This window comes from Melospiza georgiana, chromosome 8 (assembly GCF_028018845.1).
Source record: "Melospiza georgiana isolate bMelGeo1 chromosome 8, bMelGeo1.pri, whole genome shotgun sequence".
Classification (NCBI taxonomy): Eukaryota; Metazoa; Chordata; class Aves; order Passeriformes; family Passerellidae; genus Melospiza; species Melospiza georgiana.
Genome location: NC_080437.1, coordinates 19,953,645 through 19,975,401, shown reverse-complemented (window position 1 = coordinate 19,975,401; position 21,757 = coordinate 19,953,645). Strand labels below are relative to the sequence as shown.

Below are 21,757 nucleotides of genomic sequence, written 5' to 3'. Positions count from 1 at the left end.
GAAAAGCCCAACAAACTTTTCCAACCTTAACTTCATATTGTCATAATGAAAAGCATCTTAGTAGAGGCTCTACTGAGCCTGGATCTGCTCTGGTGTCGTCTAGGGAAGGTTGCTTATGGATTTCAACCTTTTAGACTCAAATATTAAAAAGTTCATTCACACAAAGCAGCTCAGTGAAGCCAAATAACAAGGCTTAGCCTAGGCTGCCCTGAGATATTTTATTACAGATGAAACCAACTCCCTTTGAAGATAAGGGAATGCTTTAGTTGATGGACTCTATTTTGCTTTTGGCAAGATCTATGTAAATCTGGAGTAATGCCATTAACTTTATAAAAACCTCACCCCAGATTTACAGTGATGTCACCAGGAGCAGGATCCAAGCTCTGGTTGATTGAAAATGAGCACCAAACACTTTAATTGAAACTGAATCTTAAAGTAACCAGTGGGAAGATATTTTCTCAATTGCACTTGTGATTATTGTTAATTTGTAGTGAGTTATTAATGTAACCATTAAAGTTGAAGAACTCACATAAATCAGTATAATTTATGAGAGGAATTGAGCATACCTAATTAACTCAAATTGTTGGTTATTAATTTTTATTTTTTTAAACCAAGTAACCAAGGCTCTTAATGCTATACCCTGAGCCATAAAATAAAATCTAGTCTGTTTTGACAATGTACAGATATTTGGGATTTAGAGCATAATTGAAAGGCCCACATTTTCTTTAGTGCAATTTCCCTCAATTCAAACACAAAGTGATATGCAGGGAGAATTATGTTCTTTCTTAGTCACTCAATGCTCTGCTTTCAAAATATTTGAATTTTGGAACAAAATGGCCCAAAAACATATATGGGAAAAGAAAACTTTTAAGTAAAAAACCCACCATATTCTTCAAAATCTTTTCTTCTGATTTTTGAGACTCCTTTTTCCATATGACTCCTAATGCCAAAGCATTAAGGCAATGGTGAACAGGTTAGAGTCATGCCATACTTTTAAATGTTACTTCATGTAACATTAGGAAATCATTTGAGTTCCTGGCAAAGTTTACTTCTTCCTTTATAAGTGTTTAAGGCTCAGGGGGGACCATTGTCATAATCTGGTGTGATCTTCTGTTTAGCAATTCCCTTCTGAGAGGGAATATATTGTGTATATTGTTAGTAGTGAGGCTTTGCATACCAGTCCAGACCTGGAAGACACCTCCATAGTGCCACTTGGAATCTTGCATTGCTCTTACCACCTTGACCTACCAGGCTTAATTGAGGGAAATTCTCTATATTTATTCAGCCACCATAAGACATTTCATGATACAGAGCTAGGATTACACAAGAGCATAGATACCTCATGGAGGATTTTTATCTTTTCCCCCCAGTCTAGCTTGCATCGAGTACTGTCTACCATTAGATCACAGCCTCTAGAGGCATTTGATGGAAGCATGGTACTTTTTAAACCTCCCAACACACACAGTGAACCCCTACACTGAGTAAGGTCCCTCACTGATGCTCACCTTGAGTCATTCTGACACAGAAAGCAGGCTGCAAGGGCATTACTATTTCATCAGCAATGTCAGCAGCCAGAACATTTATCCAGATCCTATTTCATGCTCCAACAGGCTCCTTGCCTCGGAAGATGTCATAGGGTCAGCAGAATAGATCTGGGGAAAAGTCCAGAGATGTGAAGGAGAGCACCAATCTCAGAATAAGTCACAGAGGGGAGGTAAAGCACATTGTACCACAGGCAACAGCAAGCCAATGTTCAGCAGAAAGATGAAAGATTTTTTCATATTATTCTGAGAATTTATACTCAGGGTCTAGTATGTAATCCCGAGCTTTATGATGGTCTGATCAGCTTCTTCTCATTCAACCTTTCTAATTCTCACCTCGTGCTCCCTGGATCTATTTAAAACAGTCCAGTTAAAATTATTTTCTTGGCCTGGTATCTGACCACGTCATATAAACCAAATCTGAGCCAAAGGCAAATCCAGCTCAGTCTGTGGTTCAGGTTTGGGTTTAAATCAAAAGAATGTTTGTGATTTAAGTAGATGGAACATTAACAAGTAACAACAATATAATAGCCTATAATAATAAGTTTACTTTGCAAGAACAGAGTCACAGATGAGTCAAAAGAGGAAACTAATCCCCTGGGTGATATGGTGGTAGGATTAATACGGTATGAACACAGTTAGATCTTTGGAGACATGCAAACCTATCCAAAGGGCAGTAGGGTTTATTTGGCACCAAGCTTCCAACTTTGACTCCATCCTAATAAAAACCAGAGTTGTATATATATTTTTATTTTCCCCTAATTTATATAAATGTATTTCAACAATTTAAAGAGCAAAACCTTCCCCAACTACCAAGGTCTGGGGGCCTCTATTTTTGCAGCTCTAACAATTTTACTAAGACATCTCCTACTCTGTGACATTTTAATTATTCACAGCACCAGTGCACTACAAGTGAAACATGCTGTGTATTCTCCATTCACTCATTCATTAGTTTTAATTAAACCCTCTAATTTTATTTATGCTGTCATGGACTGATTAACAATCTACAGCACAAACCAGGAAGTTTTAAACAGCACCTTGAGAAATCTTCCTTGCTCTAAACAGGGATCTGCTATAATAAGTACAAATCTGCTGGATTATGTTCTGAAAGGCAAAGGGAACTACATCAGCAGCTTTCACAATACAATTTTCTTGTAGCTGTTTAACAAACCATATCTCAAGGCCTTTGGTGAGGAACACAGATGATGACGTATCCAAGGGATTCAACAGGATGAAACTGCAGACAGACCCTGTGAAAGTTTCTTTATTAGAAGCAGTCTAGGGCTGAGATGGAGCAGCATGGTGCAGTAGGAACAGAGCACCAAGTCCTACTCCAGCAGAGACTCAGGACACTTTCAGTGTTGCCAAAAAGGATGAGGCTACACTGCCTGGAACTTGTGAAAGGATAAATTCATGGAACAGCTTAAGTAACTCAAAACGGAGTCTTTACACCTGTAATTTACACATTTTATTATTCTTTTAAATTGCTGTCATCCATTTGAAGTGTCTTCTGAGCACCGTCTGACAACAGACCTGTCTCTCAAGACCTTAATCTCAGTGATCTTTGAGCATTCTGAACTCCTCAGCATGTGTGCTACACCTCAAAATGCAAAGATTTAAGTTCACTCAAAGCAGCCACCCACACATCTCAGTGCAGTGTCCTGCTCAGCAATTAATTCTGGTCCCCAGATTTCAAAACAGGCCTTCCCTCACTCTTCACATCTGTTGCTTCCTCTCTTCTTCCTTTCCCATCTACACATCTCCTTTTCACATTTGTTTCTGTCCCCATCTGCACATCTAAGCTCTGCCTCTCTTGCTCCTTCAGCAGTGTTTCATTCCCTCCCACCTGTTGGAAAAGACTGCCTCAGACCACTTTTTCCACCTTTGCCTGTTAGGTGTAGTTGTGCTCACCAAATGAGTCAAGGCAGATAAAATTCTGGGAGAATAAATAAGCATCTCCACTGAACAGGACTCACTGAAAGATTTCAGTAGGATACACAGAGCTCCTGGGCCCTTTCTTTTACCCTGCTTTCCTTCTTAGCTCTCTGCTCAGTATAATATATCCTTTATATAACTCTGAGTTGCTGCCAACTGCTGTGAAGCCCACAAATAACTATTCCCATTCTTCTGTGGTCTTTTTGTGCAATGTATAAAAATGCAGTTTACAGGCACTGAAGTCCATCATGAATCAGGGAGCTGTGCAATACCTCCCATTTTTATGGCACAAGCTAATAGAGTAAAGAGGGGGAGGAAAACCCTCTTCAGGGACAGCAACCATCCCTACATAGACACCACCATTAAGTCAATCCCTATTATTTTGCTTATAGGCTTGAAATTAGGGAGAAATGAATACAGAGTGAAGCACCAACATTTCATCTTCCTGACCTCTGCCCTGAGCACAAACTGAGGCCAGACAGCAAAATCGGTTTGAGTGTGTCAATGTGAACTAAAACAACAGAATTCTTTATCCTTTGGCACAATTCTTTACGCTTTGAAATCTGCTCTCACAACAATTCAGCGATGGGCTATTTATAGAGGCTGCAGTACCTCCAGGCCTGGAGCAAAGGGCTGTCCCAGGAGAGCCCAGCTAAGACAAAGCACAGCAGCGCAGGCTGGATCTGCCCACCTCATCAGGAGGGTTGGATTTCACTCTGGCCAAGAGCATTCCCAGCAACAAATGAGGCCTCCCATAATGTATTCCAATAAAAACAGAGGCTTTAAAAAGAAATCAGTGTTTTGTTCCCTTCCAAGACATATAAATCGTTCTAAATTGTGCTATTTTGGAAGCATTTGTGATTTCTTTTAGGCGATGCCTCCCTCTAGTGTTAAAGCCAGCAGGTGGCCACCACCAGGTCTCTGACAGTCCAGTTTTTGAGGAGGTGAAAGATTTTCAAGTACTCAAATATTTATGATGCTTCTCTTCGTGGCACCATTGACAGTTCAAACACAGGCTGAGCAGGACTGCCAGGGAGCTTTGGGAGCATCACAGGTGCTGTAGTCATTGCAAGGAGACCTAGACAAGTGGACAGCAGGTGGAAAGCAGCAGCCCTTGGCTGCAGTAGAAGATCCTGGTTCTGGGCTACAAGAGCCAGAGCCTTGTCCTAAGCTCTTCAGTGAACAACTACAAAGTATGCAATATGTGAAAGGCTGGTTTAAAAAGACAACAAACACCCAGGTTTGTCTTCCCTCTTTGCCTGCAGAAGATTGATGCCAACAGCCTGCTTACTCAGTTCTTAAAACTTCCATAATTTATTTCTCATTTTTATACAGGCCCTTAAAAAATGCTGTGCACACACACACCTATGAAAGATATGTAGCAAAGACACACAAGAAGCAATGATCTGACTGCAAGCTCAGAAAAAGGCCTTCACCTAGAAAGTCACTTTTAAATTCCTTTGGAGGAAAACACAGCCCAAATAACCACAAACAAGGAGCTTTCCTAAAAGATTGGTATTACCAAGAGTTTCCTTATCCGTGAGCTGTTGTCTAGCAATATTTGTTGGAACTAAAAAGGTGAGCAATCTAACCAGAGAAAAGCAGTAGGAGAAACCTTCACTTCTGGAATTTGCTCCCATTTGCAGTCATTAGTTTTCCAACTTAGTAGTGCATTAGGAGTAGATTTCTGCATTTAATTTCTTAAATGCACCACAGCAGGGAGAGTGAGGGAAGAAAAAAAAAACAATTTTATTTCTCTGCAATATAAAGAGTAGCAGTTATTGCTTGCCAACTACACAATTATTTTCAAAGAGCTTAGAATCTCTCTTAGGTTGATATATTAGCTTTATTACACTGCCATGGCTCTGAGAGATACTTGCCACTCAACTCGTTGGTACAAAGAGATACAGATGCTTTATTACTGTGGATGGAATTCCCATTTCTGCCAATGCTGCTGGCAATTCTGTGCCCTCCTGAGAAGCAATGCAGCCTTTAAATCATTTATTATCTATTTTCATCACAACTTCACAGTTTTGGCATTTTGTTTTAAAAGTATCAGTGTGCCTCAGTGTATAGCATTTTCACCACCCGCAGAGAAATCTCCTAGGGTGTTGGCTCAGACCCACAGCTGATGCTTCATCAGGAAAAGACTGAAAAACAGAGAAGCTAAACTGATATGCATTAAAATCTGGTACTGTCATCTGTTTTTTCAGCAGAACAGTGCTGCCTGTGGGCACCAGGACACTCCATACCTGACTAACTGACCCCTCCAAAATAGTGTTGGGGTTTTGGCTTCTAAGTTGGCTCAGGCAGGGCAAGTGTAGCCTGCTGATCAGCTCAGCCACAAAAGCAGTATTTCTAGGAACAGCTATAGCACAGGGAAGCACTTTACTGCTTAGGGAAGTTTTAGATGGAACCTCTGGTGTCCATAGCATTTCAGAAGTCTAAGCAGGTAAGGGAAAGTTTATTCTTCTGAAATTCAACCTCAACATTTTACAAAGTTGTGGCTTATTCTAAAATTACATGGAAGTCTTTCCTTCCTCTGTGTTAAACAGACCAGCCTCTCTTTTAAGCACATGACTTTTTTTTTAAATCTAGTGTGTTTCAGGCTACATGAAAGATAGCTAGAAGGATCAGCCCTGGAACAATCTACCAAGTCATGTAGTGGATTTTCTACTGTTCAGTGAATTTAAATCAAGATGTGGTATCCTGGCCAGCCATCTGTGTCACCTTGTCTCCAAGACTCAGGCCTGATGCAGAAGTTACTGAGTATTTTTAGTGTCACACAGGAGGTCAGAAAGAATGATCTAATGGTCCTGTCTGGGTTTAAGCTCTATGAATAAATGACAATCTTAGGCCTAAGCACTTTGGGACAAAGGAACATCTTTAAATATTTAGCAAAGCACTGCATCCACTGGGACTGCTCCACAAAGGAAAGTGGCAATCACATGCCCGAGGCTCAGCCATCTCAGGTCACCTTAATGCATGTAAACACTGGTGTGATGAGAGCTCATAGATGCTCAAATCCCACAGTCACTTAACTCTGAAAATGGACTGGTTTGGATCAGTTTTTCCTTTGACAGCCAGTCCAAGCCTTTCTGTGTGCTTAGTCCATTGTGATCAGTCATAGCCCACATAGAGCATTTTCGCACAACAAAATCCATAAATATATTCTATCACAAAGTCCTTCCTTAGCCTCCAGTTTGACAAAATACATACCAAACTCTGTGGAGGAAAGGCCTGCTTGAAAAGCAGGATGAGGATTTGGCCAGCTGGCAGCAGGTCACATCCTTAACAGCACAACCAGGCTGTCCAACACAAAGGGCTTGAGGGGATCATCTCCTGCTAAGAACCAGCACCTAGACACGGTGGGTTGTTACTGGTTATACTGGATGCAAGCCTGGGATGTGTTTATCATAGTTATAGGGATAACTTCATAGCAGGAAACTGAAAAAATCACAGACTAAAAATTAAATCACTGCCCCTTCCCCCCTAATCACTGACCATAATTTACAGAACCTAATTTTTCATTACCCAATTCAGAGTCACAGAAACAAACTGCTTCCTTTCCAAGTTGTTATTCTATTTGAGCTTCCTTGGGGTCTGTTTGAGTTTTTTCACATCTCTCCAGATCCAACCGCTGAGCTCTGAGCTGCCATTTCACATGGTCTGCTAGGATCCTTCCCAGAAACCCCACAAGGCTGATAGTAAGGGAAGACACAGCTTAACTTCTCAGTCTTGCTAGTTCAAGTAAAAGAGCCTAATATCTGCATATCAAAACTTGCCAAAACCAGCTCCAGCAACAGTTGTCATCAGTATTGCTTGCATACAGAGGGGGTGAAGATGTGTCTATGTTACAACATTTAAAAAACTAATCAAACAAGCAGAACTTGTCCTGCCCATGAAACCACACTGCCAGTGGTTTAGCAGAGTAGCTGCATTTCAGCAAGCAGTTATCTACACATAGAAAAATTTAAAAAAAAAGAAAAGAAAATGAACATAAATGCAATTAAATACTTCAGCAAAAGATAAACATAGAAAAATTTTTAAAAAGTAAAACAAAATGAACATAAATGCAACACTTCAGAAAAAGGTAAACATGCATGCATACATCCTCTGTGAAAATATAAGAAGCCATATGTGTATGTAGCCAAAACCACAACTGAACTTTTGGTTAATTAGAAATTAATTTTCTATGTGAAAATGATCACACTGAAAATATAACTTAAAAGACATTCTGTATATAATACAGATTTTGTGCTTTCACAGCCTTTGTAATAGACCATTCCAGGCAATAGGTGAGGCTGAAAACAGAGGGAAAGGACAGATCTCCCCTGCTTGGGTAAAACTGTGTGTCAAGACAGAAAAGTTAAAGAAAGGCACAGTGTTGCAAACACACAAGGATGGACCACCACCGAACAAGCTTGAAAGGCCTGTGGGATCTCTCCCTGCTCTGACTTTAATGGAGCCACAGAGATTTTCAGCTGCTGGAGGATCTGGTTCGGCAGACTCCAGTCAAACAGCCTCCATGCACACAGCCTGTGGGTCTGACCCAGTTTGCCCAGACTCATTGTACAATTTGCTTTTCACTCTTTTTGTCATTCCCAAACACCATTTGTGGTGTTTCATGGACAGGTGTCATTGAAGAGCTGCCGAAAGGAACTCCCACATTTTTACATCATGGTTTCAGAACACTCCCAGGAAGACCATTTTCAGTCCCATGTATGCCCTTATATACAGAGCACAATAGGGATCTTTATCAGCAAGCTCTGCTGGGATCCTCAGAGTCAGGATACAGCATATAACTGATTTGTTTTGCAAGTACCTGATTTGATGCAACAATATTTAATGTTGGGTTATAGCTTTTCTTCCCATCTTAGTAGTGACCATCTCTGACATTAGCGATAGAAGTCTGGTAACATGTAGGAAAAGCTTCCATTTCCTCCTTTAGGAAAAAAGCAGCCTGTCATTGGAAAACTTCTCTCCTAGCTAATAATACAAAGCCCTTTTTTCTGCTTCCAGGACAACTTACCTTTTGACCTTCAGTAATCAGTTTCTGGAAAACTGAACCTACTCCTCCAAGCCATAGTTTAGTTTTGACAGTAGCTTGACATTGCTCTGTCCTTACATGTCCTGGTTGCTGCCTTTCTCAGCCTGCTGAAAGACTTTGCACCAAATTTTAAACATTTCAGCAGTTACAGAGCATCATTCCCACTACTCAGAACATGGCAATGAAGATTGAGAAGTTTCCTCATTGTAGTCACCAAATACTACAGGATATTTTCATTGTGTATTTCAGAGCAAAGGAAACAAAAACGAGTTTATCAATGTAGCACTGCTTTATTTGCAAGAAGACCTTTCAGGTCCAGGTCTTAAAGGTATTAGAAAACCCATTCTGTGTTTTCCTGAGACTCACAGACATTACCAGGTCGCAATAAATTAATGGAAAAGAAGGAACGTCAAGGACCTGAAACTGTGGTTCAGAATAAAGCCGAAAAAAAAACCAGCAACATGTTGGGAAGTATTTATTAATACATATGTGTTCTGCTAAACATTTATCCTCTCACATTTGGACCAAGGGTACCAGCAGGTAAACTCAGTTCTACTGCCCGAAGGAGGGAGCTGGATGCGGGAGTTTCAGGACACTGAATGGGGAGGCAGAAGAAGGGGTAAACACTCAGAGGAAGCGGAGGGACCTGCGGGACAGAGTTCATTTCTGCTCCCGTCACCAGCTCAGCTCCGGCAGGCCCTGAAGGGACCAGAACCGGGACCGGGACCGGGACCGGGACCGGCCCGCCGTGCGACGCCCGCGCTGTCCCCGCCGCTGCGGAAGTGACGCGCGGCGCGGCGCGGTGCCGCCCAGGCGCAGGCGCGGTGCCGGAGCCGGAACCGGAGCCGTGCCGGTGGAGCAGTGCGGCCCGGCCCGGCCCAGCCCGGCCCGGCGGTGCCGCTCCCGCTCCCGCTGCGCTGCGGGGCGCGGCTCGGGCACAGCCCGGCGGCAGCCGGAGCCCCGCGCCTCCCCGTCCCAGCCGCGCTTTGTCCAGCGCTCGCTCGCACACAGAGGTGGGTGAAGCACCGCGTCTGCCCCAGCCCTGCTTGGTGCCGGCGGGGCAGAGCCCCGGGGCTCACGGGCCGGGCGGGCCGTGCCTGGTGCGGTACCTGCTACGGTACCTGCTGTGCTTGAATGCAGGACCGAGCCCTGTGCGGGCGTGTTCCCCGCGGGTGGGAGGAAACCGTGAGGTGGGACTGAGATCCATGGGCCGCCGTGCTAGGAGAGGATGCTGAGCCATAACAACTCCAGGCTTGCCTTAGTAAGTCAGTCCAGCATTGCTTTATGCTCCACTTTAAAGTTTGAATTGTCAAACTGAAGCTTACGGCCTACTACACTCGCTGGTGCTTTCAATGGCAAGCCTTAACCTGTTTCCGAAAGTTGTATTTTTGGGGTTTGGGTATATTAAGTTGTATATGATTTTGTTATGCCACAGTGTTCTGGAGCATGACCGTTTACACACAAGACTGAGTTCCCTGTCTGGCAAGAAGAGTAATTTTTATACGTTGTCTTACTTGTCTTCAAATCAGTGTCTCCCAGGAGGGTTAAATGTAGTTGTCTCTGAGAGGTTTTGGTCACTTTTGATTGTGAAAGTTGGTGTGGAGATGCCTCTGCAGGAAGGACTGATGGAGAAGTAGACTACCTGGTGTTTTGAAACAAGAATTTATTATAAACGTGTGTTTATTGGTTTGCTTACTTTTTGGGGGGCCACAGTCTTCATGAAGAGCTTTTAGTGTGTTTGTGCTCTTATGATAATGTCCTCCTTCTTTGTTGCCTTTGAGCAGAGGATGCCAACACACAAGAGTGACCCGCCAGACAGTATCCAAGAGCCAGAGTCTGCCACTGCTTCAAGCAATGATTGCCTGCGCAATGATGAGGACTTGGGAGCTGAGCAGGAAAATGGCATTTGTGACAACGGTGTGGGTAACAGTACCGCAGTTCCCAACTCTGACTGCCAGGCTTCCACTTCCATGGCTGTTCCTTTGGAGGTGCCCAGAAGAGGACATCCCCTTTTACAGATCAACAGGCAGCAGATTCAGTCTGTCTCGTGTAGTGCACATGCTGCTGAGCTCAAAGATTTAGGAGTTGATGTCTATGACCAGGATGTGTTGGAGCAAGGAGTTCTTCAGCAAGTAGATAATGCAATTAATGAAGCGACTAAAGCAGCAAAAATAGCTAATGCATCAAAAGAATATGAGTCAGTACTGGAGGATTTGAGGTAAATTGTGTTTTTTCTTTCTGTTTTTTTCTGCTACTGACAATCTAATGGGACTTGGTGTCTCCTGTTTTTAAAATCTTAAAGAAGAAAAGATGTTTTGAAAGTGCTTGATCACACATACTCTTTGGAGTCATCTTTTAAAAATGAAGAAAGTATGTTTCACATTAGACAGTGCTTCATTGCTCTTATTTGACTAATCTAGTCATGCATCAAAGCAGCAGGGTAGAGTGCAACTCCATTTTCTGCTTTGTCTCCTGCCTCACCAAGATGCATCTCTTTTCTGGGCAGTGGAAAGTGGCATTATACTCTGTTATTCAAAGTTACAGTGAGAAAAAGTGTCACTATTTCAATTCTGTATGTTTTGTGGGGTCATCTGCTTTGAGTTATGTTCCTTCTGTAACTTGGATGACTCCATCTCATGAATGTCCTACAACCAAAACAACATTATCACAAGTGTTTGTAAAAAGTGCTTAATGATACCTTAAAGGAATCAAATGCTTAAGAAACATTGATACTATTGGTAGTAGAAGACTTTGAGGAATAGGACCCAGTAATCTTTCAAATTTTGATCTCCCTTTCTATTTCCTGTCTCATTTTAGAGTTACCATGTGAACTACTGCAGGTGAATTACTCTACCTGTGAATGCTTCACTGTATTGCATTAATGGTATTTTTTTAGTGCTCAAGAGTGCTGTAAATCTCAATTATATGTACTTCATTACTTTTCCAGCTTGGGTGTGGAGATGTGAAGTTAAATAAGTTTGCAGCACTGAAATGTAATTTCAGGTGTTGTGGAGCAGAAGAACATAATGAGTAAGGTGTTACTGAGAGAAAGAATGGAGCAGCATAATCATTACAATTAAAGTATGTGGTTATTGAAAGAGTGCTGCACAGCACTGTTAATTGGTTTATATTTTCCCATTTTTCTTTCAGAAGCATCCTATGATTTTTCTTATCCCTCTATTTTCACCTTTCCCTCCAAGTCACAAAACAAGATTTACATGAGGGAATGCAAATGGTTTATGCAGATTTGCAGAATCTTGTCTGCATAAAATATAATGTGAGAATCTGAAAGTTGAATTTTGATAAAATTAACAGGTGTAGCTGATTTTGAGCAGAGGGACTAACAAAGCTGACATGAGTAAAGGATAACATAATTGCTTAAAGTCTTGTAGCACAGTGAATGCATGACTAGAGAAAAAATAAGGCAAGAAGTGTTTTTTGAGTAGTTGGCACAAAGTTCATGGTAGAAGCTGCATTATTCTATAATATACACACAAATTTAAGCAGAAAAATGAGAATAAAAATGTTTGAAGTTAAATCCTGTGTAAATTACCAAGTCCTGTTAGTTTAAGTTTTGTGGAAGAAGAGAGTGTCAAGAGACTCCAAGGAAGCAAGAGCCAAGATTAGATGTGCAGGAGGATGGTGTACTGCAAGCAGCACAACTGGAGAGTGACAAAGAAAGGGGATGGTTCAAAAATGTTGAAAGAGAATGGAGAAGTGAGGATGGCAGTAATTGCTGGTAGAATATATCTCCAAGGAAGGATAACAGTGGCAGAATTCAGATTAGAGCTGGAAGTAAACGTGACCCAAAAATTTCCTCCCTGGCAGCGGAGGAGAGAGACTTCCTTACTGCTTTCCTTTGCATACAGGGGGAATAATGGCTGCTGTGCAGCTCTTGTCATCAGTTGTCTTTGACTTTTTTCATCACACCTTTGAGATTCTCATTTGTGTATCCTTATGAAGTATTCTAATATATGAATTAACAAACTTAGGTTTCTTGCTTTTGATGGTGGGACACTTCGTTCTTCCTTGCAAATGAATTCAACAGCAGAAACATTAGGCTGTAGCATGTAGTTCTAATTAAATTTCATATTTTATATGGAAACATGAAAAATGAGAGTGTGTGGGTAGGAGAAGTTTAATGTTGATGTGCTCTTAATTCTTTGAACTAGTCTGTCTCATGAAATTGCATTTTTGTCTTGTAATCTACTTTTTGCATGAAAGGTAAAAAATACTGGTTTCTTTATATAATGGCATCAAACCATTAAAACCGTTACAGTTTTTGGGTTATTTTGTTTACCTTGAATAATGAAAATAACCACTCTTGCTTGTCATCATCAGACTTGTAACTTTTGAGTACTAAATACTACAGTGGTTGTCAGTTCACATTTTACTATTATCAAAATGTAGTTTAAACATATTTTATGATCTACAACTTTAAGTGTTAGTCTTTCCAGTGTTGTTTAAATATATTATCCTTATTCAGAACCTTGCCTTTAGACATTTTTAAGTCTTATGTTAAATCTCCTGGAATTTTTAAATTGTCAGAATCGAGAGAGTGCTTTGTTTCTTTCTAGAATTAACCAAGTCATTGCAATCTTATTATTTTTTTCAGATCATGTACAACATCTCTGAGACATATAAATAAAATCATTGAGGAACTTTCACCTCAAGCTGCTGACAACAAAAATGTTAACAGAAAACTAGATTCTGTGAAACGGCAAAAATATAACAAGGTAATTGGATTACAGTAATTTCCTGTTAGCAATACTGAGTTTGTACCTTGTCTTAAGGTTTGGCTTTGGTTATATAATTCTTAATTATATAGTTCAGAGTCAGTCTAGAATTGCTGTTCCTTTGAGATGATTTCATACTAATTTAAAGAATTTAAAGTGCTGAATTTTTTTTTAATCTGAGTTTTGGAACAAGATATGAAACTGAAGTTCTGGTCTTCCAGTTCAGAAGATTGATTTGCATTAAATTAATTAAAACCCTCATAGTAATATTTGAAGAATTGACCAAGCCTTGTTAGGGCATGATTCAGTAGTTTAACTAAATCTCAGGTCTCATGGTTATTCCTTCCCTGTGTTCTTTTCCTTAACCCTCTTTCATTATCTGTATCTTGTCAGTACACACAGTTTCTCTCTGTGAGCCCCTTTAACTCATTGCTTTGGCAGAAACTGCTGCAGCTTTTTTTCTGGCAGAGCAGAGTTAAGGGAGTTGTAAAGCAATCCAGCTGGCATCAGGGTAATGTAGGCAATAGGCCTTTACAGCTGTGAATAGGGAAGAGATTTGAAAAAAGAGAAACTTCTACTATTCAGGAGTGTAGCACCTTGGTCGGCTCATTGTCTGCTGGAAGTTCACCCTAATACTTTCTCTAATGATAAACCTGACTCTGACACTTCTGTCCTTTGCCCTTAGAAGGCCAGTCTTAAGTCATTTGCCACTGACTCACTCACTTGCAGTTTTTTAACCTTGATAATTTCAGTAACCGGGATAATACCGTGCTTATAATTTAGCCAATTAAGAAAGTGATGAGCCAGTACAGAGCAGTGTAAAGGACTAGAAAAAAGCAGCTGGAAATAGTAGGAAGAAATGCATTGAATGCATTGAACCGGACTTACTGTTAAAGCATGATCACTATTCTGTCTGTTTTCATACTGCTTGAAGAGATTTGCACACTTGTTAGTTGCAAATCAGACCTCCTTGCAAGTTTGTTTTTAACCATCTTTGAAGTGAAACAAAAAATCTTTTCAAAATCCTAAGCCATAAAAGTGGTCCTAATAACCTGAATTTTGCAATGGATTTGATTTTTACTGAAGTATGTGCCTTTCTAGGTGAGGAAATACTTCCAAAGCATGGAGTTTCAAATGTGAATGTTACATTGTCTGTATCTTTGTTTTACTGGTTGGGATGTTTTGTTTCACAAAGGAAAGTTAGGAACATCAAAGACCCATGCCATCACAACTGGACACACTGTTGAGGATATTACAATCAGAAAAAAAGGTGTAACAAAGGAATTTTTAACTAAGAATGATTTTCATAGCAGTAATAAACTATATTCCTTACATAATCTGTAACATTGATCTTTTGAAGTCATTTCACTTTTTATTTTTTGCTGTTAAATTAACCATGACCACTCCTGAACTAATAATGTACAAACACCTATCAGGATGTTGGACTGATTTACAATTTCAGTTCCTTTGTAAAAAAAATTCCACAACTTCTGGGATGATGAATAAATCTTAGTTAATCTTACAGCTCTTATTTGTGGCTTGGTAGTTGTGAACTCAGTCTTGCAATCATGAGCAAATCTCTTGGTGTTCTCTGCATCTCAGCAGCCTGCTTTGATGGGCTTCCTTCACTAGAATCAACATATAAAATGGCCTTAAGAAATGTACATAAAAATGCAGTGTGCACATGAATTTTGTGTGTGTAAACAGCTTGATCTTACTATACACATATGGTAAGATAATCATACACCCAAAATTGTGTTTGCTGTGGGTTGGAGCCCTGCGGTATTTTGGTGACGCTTTTTTTGCACTTTTTTTTATCACATGGGATACTGTAAATATTTGAATATGAGATTCTGCTTGAAGCTACTGCAAATATATTGATTTAAGTGTTGTTTAAAAGATTAGCAAATTTATAAAGCAGACTAAAAATTAAATTACTTAATTCTTGTTGAAAGGAGCAACAGCTGAAGAAGATAAAAGCAAAACAAAAACGTCTTCAAGGAATACTTGGTTTAACAGACTTTGCTGATGAAGCAAATGAGATTGAATATGAGGAAGATGAAGGTATGTGTAGGAAAAGGCTGAAAGTTCTGTTCTACTTTGTAATGCCTTTTTTCTGTTTGAAGCTATTTTGTAAGATTTTTGTAAGGAAATAAATTTCAGTGGTTGGTGTTCAAAGAGAGTTAAGAACACTTATTCTGTACACCTGCAGATCTGCAAATCTTGGCATATTCATGTGGGAAGTTTTAAAAAATGGATGTTAATCTGTGTTCAGCTGTGTAGGGATAGCTGAGGCACATTAGAGTATTGGGCTTAATAAATTGGAAATCCTAACATTTCTTTTCACAGCTAATTTGATAAAGATGACTAACATCATGATTGAATTACATTTTATATGCTGGATGCTATCAATCAGCATTAACAAAATTGGTTTTTCTTTCTGTTGGGAAGTATCACTAGAAATGGAAGAGGGAAGTGCTCTTCTTCTCAGGCTGCAGTGTGATTTTTAAAATTAAAAGTAAGTTTTCTTCCAGAATATGTTGCCTCAGTGTTTTGCTAGGTGTTCTTTCTCCCTGCTCTCTGCAAGCTAAGCTTGGCCACAGTCAATAACCTGAAGTATTCTGCAGGGCAAGTTTGGGTCCCATTTGTGTCTGTGCATCACCTGTGGGTTATATTATTATTTGCAGAGGTGAAAAAACTTTTTGTGCTGTTTGACCCTTGCACATGTGGCTGGAGTAGATTCCCATCTTGTACAGCTCATGCTTCTCTCCTGATTCAAAGGAGTCAAAGCCTCAGTTAACTTTTCTCAGAAGAAAAGCATATTAAATCCTATTTTCTTTGGAGGGCTCATACAGCAAAACTCAGGCACCCAGTGTGTTGAAATGTAACTAAGAAGTGAGTGGAGCCCAACAGAGGAAATGGAGCAGTTCCAGTAGGAAGGGGTGGAGATGGAAGGGTTTTCAGGCCTGGTGCACTGTTGTTACTCATTAAACATATGATAGATACAGTGCTTTAAAATGGGACATTTAAAGCTGTGCTGGCAATCCTCATAGACTTACTTTGAAATTCTGGGTCCTAGTAATAGATTTCAGGGCAGAATTCCCCTTCAGCTTCCTGAATTCAAGAGCTTTTCTTTTTCTTTGGTTTCAAACAGCAGTTACAGTTTGTGTATAATAAGTGCACCTAAAAGTGCTCTTTTATGGCAGAGTGCTGTGCAGCCAATCTGACTTTAAAAACCATCATCTTCCTATTAGTATTGTAGGCTAGGAAGACAAGTTTTGGGTTTTTTGGTTTTGTTTTATTCTTTGTTGTTTTCTCATTGGGTTTTTTTGAAGCATATGGTAGGACAATCTGTGTTTTGTGAGATTTTTGTCTGTTGTGGTGTGGTAATCAAAGTGTCAAATTTCAAGCTTTTGAGTAGGACTGAAAAATCAATAATAAAATTGAAGTGGGCAGTGTTGCTGCAGATGGGAACACAGTGGTTTCTTGTTCTGAACATGGTGACATATTGACAGTTGACAACATAGGTGATACATTAGAGTTCATGTATCATTTGAATTGTAATTTTATGGTAGCTCTCACTGCTGAGTGTTGTCTCAGAAATATTTGCATTTTGATAGTACGTGTAACACCCTTGTTCCTGTGTTTTAGCTACACAGAAGCTGTTAAAGGCATGCTGTATGTTCTGACTTTTGTTGCAGAACCTGGTCCATCATCCCTTGGCAGCATGCTTATGCCTGCTCAGGAAACAGAGTGGGCAGAGCTCATCCGAACTGGTCAGATGACTCCATTTGGAACTAAAATACCCCAGAAGCCAGAGAGGAAGGCACGACAGTTAAGGCTAAATGAAACATCTGATTTTGAGAAGTACTTAGCAGACCAGGCTAAATTGTCATCTGAAAGGAAGAAGTTATCCCGTCACAAAGGAGCAAAGAAGAAAGCACAAGCCAAAAATGTTCAGTGTGTGGCTCCTGCAGCTGCCACAAAGGAGAAAAGTGGTAAAGCCCTCTCAAAAACAGATAAGCGTTTAAAAAAACACTTGAGAGAGCTTCAGAAGCACGCCCTTCAGATTCATTCCAAGGCCAGGATTCCAAAGGAACAGAAATATCTTGAGGCCAAGAAGTGCAGGCATGAGCAAGAGGAGGATAGTGGGGAGTCTGAGTACGTACCTGATGAGGAGCTCTTGGATCCAGAAGCAGCAGAAGAGGAAGAAGAGCAGGCATCTTCTCTTGCTGAGAATGATTCTGATTATGAACTTAAGAGTTTATCAAGAAAAAGGGTAAAGAAGAGTTTTAAAGAAGCTGAAACTGATGCTGATTATGTTCCAAGCTCTGAGGAAGAGGAGCATACACCAGGGAAGCACAAAGTGAGACGATGGAGAGATGATGGAGATGTGGACTATTATAAACAGAGACTAAGGTCAGTCCTAGACATTTTTATTATTAATAATAATAAATTAGTATGTTGAACATGCAAAGGACAATAGCTATAATGGAGTGCTGGGGAGTGTGTTGAAGTAAGGGAAATGAGGTAGTCAGAAAGATCATAGATAGCCTTCCAGAAGGATGCAAACATGGAGCTTAATTAAAACAACTTTGCTGTTGAACTTTTCTTGTTGTTATAGGTCCTTATTTGTGGATCACCTGTGCTAATCTGTGATTTATGAAATATATATAACCTATGTGTGGGTGATCACAGGCGTGTTGTCTCTTTTCTAGTATAAGGGTTGAGTTTCATATAATAAACTTCAGCTTGTTGATGGCATGTGTACTTTTAATTAGGTACCTTTACTGAACATCCTTCAGGTAGTTACACAGTCCTCTAGAAAATCATGGAACTTGAAAACAGCTTCTTTAAAGTGAGAGGAAGAACATGTATTAGGATAGTGAAGGGTGATTGATGTAGTGATAAAGCCTAGCATAGGAACTTGATTAATGCTTGGGAAGCTCAAATTTCACACTTCTCTGCAAATATAAAATCTTATGGATTTAAATGGTGCTGTGTCAGAGAATATCAAGTAGAGGTATGAGCACCATCTCCCCTGTGGTGAGAGCCTGGGTTGCTGTGGAGGAAGAGGTGTCTTCTGGTAGCAGAAATGCTCTCTGTTGAAGAAAATGTCATGTAGAAGGAGCCCAACTTCACTTTCACATCCCAGGTTACAAAGGCAGATTAGGAACTGATGTAAGGCAATATGTTTGCAAACCCAGGATGTTGCTTTTCAAAAGTAACGCATAGTTTATTGCTCTTGAATAGAAATTTTGGCAAGAGGCTAATCTGAACAATGTCCAAAGGGTCAAAAGAATGTATTTTCTATGGCATTCATTAACAAATGTAATTGTTCTTAATCAGTAAAATATTTACTGGTTTATTGAATAAAACTGTATTCTTCACATTTAAAGTAGACCAATATTAAATCATTTTTAATTCAGTGTTTTCATCAAGAGTAATTTATTTTGATTGAAAGTTTTAATATGACTCACAGTTTAAATTCATTCAAAAACGTTTTTTAATAACGTTAAGATTGTGACAATTTATCCTTAGCAAAGTCATATCATAGACTACATTTCTTTTGGTTACTGAAGTTACAATAAAAGCCTAAATGAATTTTAGAAATATCAATAACTGTAATTGCTACCAAAACACTACATCTCTTAAAAATTTCATAGCTACAGTTATTGTGGCTGTTAAGCTGCAGCTGTCCACATTGATGTTTTTATGCTGACACCCCCAGGTAATCTTCATTATGGGAAATGCCATGAGAAAATAAAATGTAGTGAATTAAGAAACATATTAAGAATGCTATAGAAATGCTGTCATTTGCTTACATTTATATCTTGTTTCGTGTCAGTTTTACTTTTGAATGCAAATGAATGGGTGAGATTATGGTATATTTTACCCGTGAGAGAGGCAGAGGAAAGTCCTTCAGGATTACTTCATTCTTCTGAACATCTCGTCTTGTGCTTGGCAATGAATTCAGTCCTACACTCTTAGAGACTGAAAATGAGTTTCCTTAACATTAAAACTTTTCAGAGATGGGACTTCAAGAGATTGGTCTGTGTCAAGGGGAAACTACATTGATGTTGTTAAAGCAGGATAATTAGCTAACTGCATGACTGCAGAGCATCTCCAGAACAAGAGACTGTTGTCAGAATAGGAGCTGTTGTCTGTAGGAAATGTCGGGCAGGAGAGCAGCCTGTCCTTCTAAAGACCGCTTCCAGAGAGTGGCCTAGTCACTCAAAGCAAGGTGTGAGCAATGGAACATGAAAAAGTAAAATTTAGCTATGCAGAGTCAGCTGAGGCTATCAGGAATTTCAGGGTTTTTCCTTGTGTGGATCTTGCCTTTCTCTAGTTAGTGTTACTGGAGCCATGTTTCTGTGTAGACATGCAGATGAACAAAATCTCTTCTGAAAGGTCTATACCTAAGGTGAATTCATAGCTTGCTAGAATAGTGAACAGTACCAGGGAACATCAGGTTTATGGAGAGTAAGGTAAATAGGATACTGTCATGCACCTGTAGGTAATTCAAATACTCACTGAAAATTAGTGTATTGTCTTTCCCAGCTATCCATACTGGCTGTTATCAACTGAACCCAGAGGCTCAGCTAGTCAGTCTCTATGATGGTACTGGAATGTCTCAGAGACTTGATCTCCATCAACAGGTATATTGACAGATCAAAACCTGTTCCCTCCTGCCCAGATGAATGCTCAGATGTCGTGGTTTAACCCCAGCCAGCAGCCCAGCCCCACACAGCCACTCACTCCCCCACCAGGGCAGTCAGTTTATTTGAAGACTATGGAAAAAATGAAAATGGACCTGTTTTTTAACTTCTTTTACCAAGAAACACACAACAATAGTAACCTTGAATGCCTATTAAATGTGTAGGAAATAAAACTTTTTTGGTTTTTTTCTCAACAAGAAAACTGCTACTTTTTTTTTATTATTATTCTCGAGCTTTGCAGATATGGAAACCACAAAGTATCAAGATTTTGTTTATATTACTTAAAGTTTTCCTTTACATATATTAAAATTCCAAACATAAGTATAAAGTATTTTTTCCTGCTTATATGTAGTTAATGCATTACATTATTGACATCAGGACAGTGTCAGTATAAGGTAAGAGCTTGGAGTCATAATAAACCTTAGCAGTCTGAAGTACATTCTTCCCATACCAGTTGTCAATATGTATCTGCCTGCTGCTTCAAGGAAGGAATTACAAGTCATATTATGGGAGATCAGTACTGTATCTGTGTTTTCTTGTGTATTCTGTGTAGTTTGTTAAGTACAATTGTTTGACTTCTATTGCTGTCAAGTGCACAGAGGCAAGGCTGGGAAGCTGCTTCTTTTCTTGTCTCTCAAGTGATATCCAGGCAGTTGAGTAGCAGGAAATTTTGACTGCCAGTACACAAAGCAGTTGATTCATAAAGAAAAAAATTGTGTTAAATTAAATTGGTTTTCATAGATCAGTTTTCATGTGCTAGCTTTCTTTGATATATCTGAGTTATTGAATCTCTCTGTGTTTCAAAGTTGTAAGTTAAAAAAGGATTAAATATTACCTTTCCTGAAAGATACTTTCTTAAAGCATTCTTGCTGCTCTTTAAAGTGACAAAGCCAGGACACAAATGAAGATATATTTTCTCTCACTCACTGAGTACACCTTTCATTCTAAACTCAAGTGTGTAATTTTCTACATCAGTCTTAATTTACTTATGGAGGCTTGTGGTACTAAGTGCATGTATTTCATCTGTTAGGACATACCAATTAAATCCACCCATACAGACCATAAAAAGTTAGATCAAAAAAGCAATACTGAATGCCTCAATTTAGCAAATTAGAATAATCTGTAAGGGATTCTTAGCTGTATAAAATATAAAACATATTGTGCTTCACAAATGCAAACTATATTAAATACTCAGCTTGGTTCCTGACTGCATTTAAAAAAAAAACCAAAAAACTTAAATTGTGTTCATTACTGTTTTGGGTGCAAAATTTCTTTCTAGGGTATTGCAATAAGTGTGAAATGGGCTTAGTATCTGAATACATTCCTATATTAAGAAGAAATTTAATTGTATGATATATGGTTTTCATACTTCACTTTCAGGGATAAAATTACATTTATGTCAGTGACAATGGACAATATAAGACAGATTTCTTAAAGGTCATGCTTCTGTTTTAAAGAGACTTTGGTAATATAGTAAAAGCTGTATTTTATGATTGCTTAGGCATACTAATGATGTTTAACTGATGTGTGTAAGGAATTTATTGACCAAATGAGAAGTAAGTTACTGTGTATTTAAGTCAAAGATGATGACCACTATTTCTCACTCCAAAATCTGACTTCAGGGAAAGATACAAGACCAGATTAGCCAATGGACTGACCTGGTCCTGGAAATAGTGTTTGTCCTCCCATGGCTTCAGCCATTTGGATAGTTACACTTTTCTTTATAAAATAATGACATTTCAGTGTAGAATATCTTAATGGTGTGTGATACTTCAA

At 39.4% G+C, this 21,757-nt stretch overlaps 1 protein-coding gene across 3 annotated transcripts in view; it reads left to right on the top strand.

Moving 5' to 3' along the window:
* Window positions 1–9,456: 9,456 nt before the first annotated feature.
* Window positions 9,457–21,757, top strand: part of ERCC6 (ERCC excision repair 6, chromatin remodeling factor) — a 41,648-nt gene continuing 29,347 nt past the window's right edge. Inside the window, exons 1-5 of one of the 3 annotated variants that reach the window (XM_058029524.1) lie at window positions 9,457–9,539; window positions 10,311–10,744; window positions 13,142–13,262; window positions 15,218–15,326; window positions 16,964–17,681. In XM_058029524.1, coding sequence (XP_057885507.1) covers window positions 10,314–10,744; window positions 13,142–13,262; window positions 15,218–15,326; window positions 16,964–17,681 — 1,379 coding nt within the window. In that variant the 5' untranslated portion in view covers window positions 9,457–9,539; window positions 10,311–10,313. Of the gene's footprint in view, window positions 9,540–9,713; window positions 9,788–10,310; window positions 10,745–13,141; window positions 13,263–15,217; window positions 15,327–16,963; window positions 17,682–21,757 lie in introns of those variants that run through there. The other 2 variants (XM_058029522.1, XM_058029525.1) reach the window with 2 other exon arrangements.